We start from the raw sequence: 3,806 nt of genomic DNA on the forward strand, positions 1-3,806 counted from the left end.
AAGCCAAGGGCTAGTCCAGGGAAATGCTGTTGGCCTCCCTGCTCCCCAGAGGCTGCAGGGACAAGCAGAACATGATGCCCACGTGCTGCTGGTTCAGTGGGTGGGAGCGGCATCCCTCAGGGTACATACCAGGAGATACAGGATGAGAGACAAGAGGGGCTGCAGGTGACAAAGGCTGGATGAGCAGCTCCAGATGTTGGCTCTGCTGCCATCCAGGAGCACACCAGAAACCTCAGGCTGCTGAAGGGCAAAGAGTCCCAGCTGGCATCACCCCATTGCTCAAGATGGGAGAATGGGAGAGGACCCTAGAGAGCACATATACTGAGATCTTTTCAAAACTCTCCTGTAGCAAACAGGAGAGGAAGAAAGCATGCTAAGAAGCTGCTACCACCTAGGCAGACAGTTCTCCATCCCTGCATCCCAGTGAGCACTTCCCGAGCAGCTCTCTCGGGCCAAGGCAGGTCAGCTCCTCTGCACTGTCAAGGGCTCTCTCTCTTCCAGCATTTCACAGCACAGAGCCAGTAGGGTTAGAAGCTTGGCAGCAGGCAGCTAACACCCTGCAGGTGTAAGGTTCAAAACGATATGTACTCCCATCATGGGAAGCACAGAAACACCAGGCAGCCACTTGCTGTCATGCTCAAGCAGAAGATGCTTTGCAGAAGGAAGGAGTATTATTGTCCCCGTTCGGAGAGGATGTCAGTCTCTCAGCTACAGAGACAGACTGCTGTGTTATAGAAACATTTAAACACAAAGCAATTCATTTACAGCTGGACTAACGCAGTGTTCTGAGGCGCTAACAGAGCCTGCCTCCATCTCGCACAGGGAGCTCTCTGTTTCACAGGAACCGGACTGAATTTGAGCAAGAGCGATGCTCAGCCATGCCTCTCCATCAACTTCAAGAGGCTGTCAATCCACCTGCGAGCTCCCACAGCAACATCTCCTCCGTTTTAGCCTTTGCTGCACAATTCCCTCCAGGCTCTCTCATCCCCTCGCCCTCCCAAACCTTCCTTTTTTCAGCCTGCCTTGATGACACGCCTGCACCCAGCTTCCTCACAAAGAAAAGTGGATCCAAGCACCCTGGATGTTAAGCTGTCAAAGCCAGCTCACATACTGAGCCACAGGGAAGTGACCCGTCAGCAAGGCTTACGGACTATTAAACCTTCAAATCTCATCAGTCCGGTGGGATGAAGACACCTTCCCAATACGCTAAACCCCAGGCTCTGGTTTCTGAGCTCTCACTGACTGCGAGATTTCTGTCTGCCCAGCCACCCCCCACCCATGCCCCTTCCCAAAGCGGGCGTCCCGCTGCCTCCCCCACCCCTGGGCACTCACAGCTGTGGACAGGCGAGAAGCCAGGGTCATCTCCAGGTTCCCCTTCAGGCCCAGCAACGCAGGTACTAAGATAAATACCTCAGTCACGTATTTGAAGACGTCCCAGTGCTGCAAAATTAAATCAGAAAGAGACCATTAAAACCAGTCACGGCTGTCAGAAACCTTTGCTTTGGGCTGGGCGCCACTTGGGAACCTGGTACTGCCGGCGTGTGGCCCTGAGCAGACAGCCCAGCTCCCCCCTGGTGCCACACTGGGGATTTTTCTGTGATTTTACTGGTTTTGACACTTGTGCAGCAGTGACCACATGTTCCCGCTGAGCTTAAAAACCGACTCTCAGCCTGCAACTTTCAGTTCAAAATCCCCCAAGGATTAACCACCGACAACATGTTTACGCGCACAGAGGCCAAAACAGGGAACGAGAGAGATGAAGAGACTTTGCCCGATACTTGCAGTTTTTGGCAGAACCGAGCGCTGAAGTTCGGTCAGTCTCAGCTGAGAGCCGTTCCCTATCCGTGTGTCTTACAAATCCATTTTGGAGCAAGGCACTGCCAGCTCCAAAGAGCAGCCCACCGCCATCTCCCTTTCCCTGACCTCACCCACGTTACTCAGGTATTTATTCACTAACTGGCTCTACAGTCAAGTCAGCTCCCGTGGGCACGAGGCTGAAGAGGCAGGCATGGCTATTTAGGAAAAAAACCAATTGCAGGGTAAGCAGTCTTACGGCAAAGCAGCTGGCTTCCATGAAAACACAAAACCACCCCAAAAAACTCACAACCGCATTTATAAAACCCTGCCAGCTACAAAAGCCTCATTGCCCGATTCTTTATTTTCACAAAGGTTTTGCAAGCAGGCCCTGGGTCCTGACCGCCATACTCCTTAAAGGACACCCAGCACAGCTGGAACCGCGCTCTCAACAGCTGGCTGCGGCGCTGAGCACGTTCACAGCCACGGCTCCCGCAGGTTTTTCCCTGTGACAGCTCCATCCCTCGCAGCACACTCCTTGGCAGCGCCGGAGCATCGGGCTACCCAGCCAAGAGGACACGCATTTCTTTCTAGGATAAGGAACGCTATCGGCCAAGACCTTACAGCAAACACAAGTCACCCTACCTGCATGACTAACACCTTCCTGTAAGGAAGGGCTTCAGTTATTTTTGTTTATTTTTCCATCCTTTGTGCTGCTCGCCTTCAGCACCAAGCCAACAAATTCCAGTTTCCTGCCAGGTCCTCTGCAATACCGCATTCAAGCTGCACTCACTTGAAAAACCATTTGAGAGAAAACTGTGGTCACAGGAGGCAGGTAAATGCTTGAGATGGATGAACTGCGACCATTTTTCTTCAAAAGGAAAAACTGTTTTCCAGTCAATAAAAATCCCCTTAGCATTTCTGACAGCTTGGTCAGACCAGCTAGCCATGCTCTGCAGCTCCCAGGCGCACGGGTGAAAGCTGTGCAGCTATTTCAGGCACAGCCACAACCCTCTCTCTGCTCGAGGACGAGGCTCCTGAGGATGCCGGGTCCCCAGACTCTCCCGGTGCAAGGCACAGCCCACTGCCAGCCGCTGTGATGGGCAGCGCCCCAGGAAAGCACCCTGGTCCCTGCAGCCCCGGCTCCATCCACCCCGCACAGCCGCGGGAGACCCTTCCACCGCAGCCAGAGGGAAAGGGTACAGGGCAGGGGATGTTCGAGTGCAGCGCTTGCTGCTGAGCGGGGCAGGAGGGAGAATCGGTCTGAAACACCTCACCCGACGCAGCGGCACATCAGGCTGTGCCTCCTTTAAGGTCGCATCTCAGAAGAGGCGAGCTCGGCTCTCCTTGGTCTATTTTTAGGCAGGCATTACGATTATTTTGCTGCTGCTCGTACCGGTGAATCCTTTGCTAGGACTTCCCTTAGCAGTATCCAGCAAGCAACACGCTCCTGCTTCCCAGCGGGACGAGCTGGGTGTCACCAGAATCACTTAATGAGAGGAACATCGTCATTAGTCAGACCACAGGCTGGAAGCGCTATGCAAAAGTTTCCTGGCTCTCCCTGCCTCCCGAGACCACAGAGGCCGGGTCAGGCAATAGCTAGCACAAGTTCGCAGCCCTGCCTCACCTCGTCCCAGCCCTGGCTTCGCACATGAACCTTTCCAGGAGGCTCTGCTCCAAGCTGGTGCCAGGAGCCTGCTACAGCAGCTCCCCGAGCAAGACAGGGGTGTTCCTGGAGAAAGGAATAAAAGCCATCTTCAGGGAAGGAAAACAAGGAGATTTCTGCAGACATCAGCAGCTTGCTCACTGCAAAGAGCAGGACCCGTGGGCTCCTGCCAATTTTCTTAATATAAGATGTTATACAACACTGGTCTACAGGCACTTGGTACGTCTCGAAGGCCTCCCCGGCTCCTGCAGAGAACAAAGCTCCCTGCAGAGACGTGTGCCCACGATGTAGCTCCGAGGGGAGAACCAGAGCCAGACTGTTTGGGGAAGACAAAAAAAGGGAAAGA

The 3,806-nt window shown here is 53.9% G+C and overlaps 1 protein-coding gene across 1 annotated transcript in view; it reads right to left on the minus strand.

The window, feature by feature from the left end:
• Window positions 1-3,806, minus strand: part of SLC41A1 (solute carrier family 41 (magnesium transporter), member 1) — a 16,648-nt gene that overhangs the window by 9,134 nt on the left and 3,708 nt on the right. Inside the window, exon 2 of the mRNA XM_010083284.1 lies at window positions 1,333-1,440. Coding sequence (XP_010081586.1) covers window positions 1,333-1,440 — 108 coding nt within the window. The remainder of the gene's footprint in view (window positions 1-1,332; window positions 1,441-3,806) is intronic.

The sequence above is a fragment of the Pterocles gutturalis genome, unplaced genomic scaffold (assembly GCF_000699245.1).
Source record: "Pterocles gutturalis isolate BGI_N339 unplaced genomic scaffold, ASM69924v1 scaffold31210, whole genome shotgun sequence".
Classification (NCBI taxonomy): domain Eukaryota; kingdom Metazoa; phylum Chordata; class Aves; order Pterocliformes; family Pteroclidae; genus Pterocles; species Pterocles gutturalis.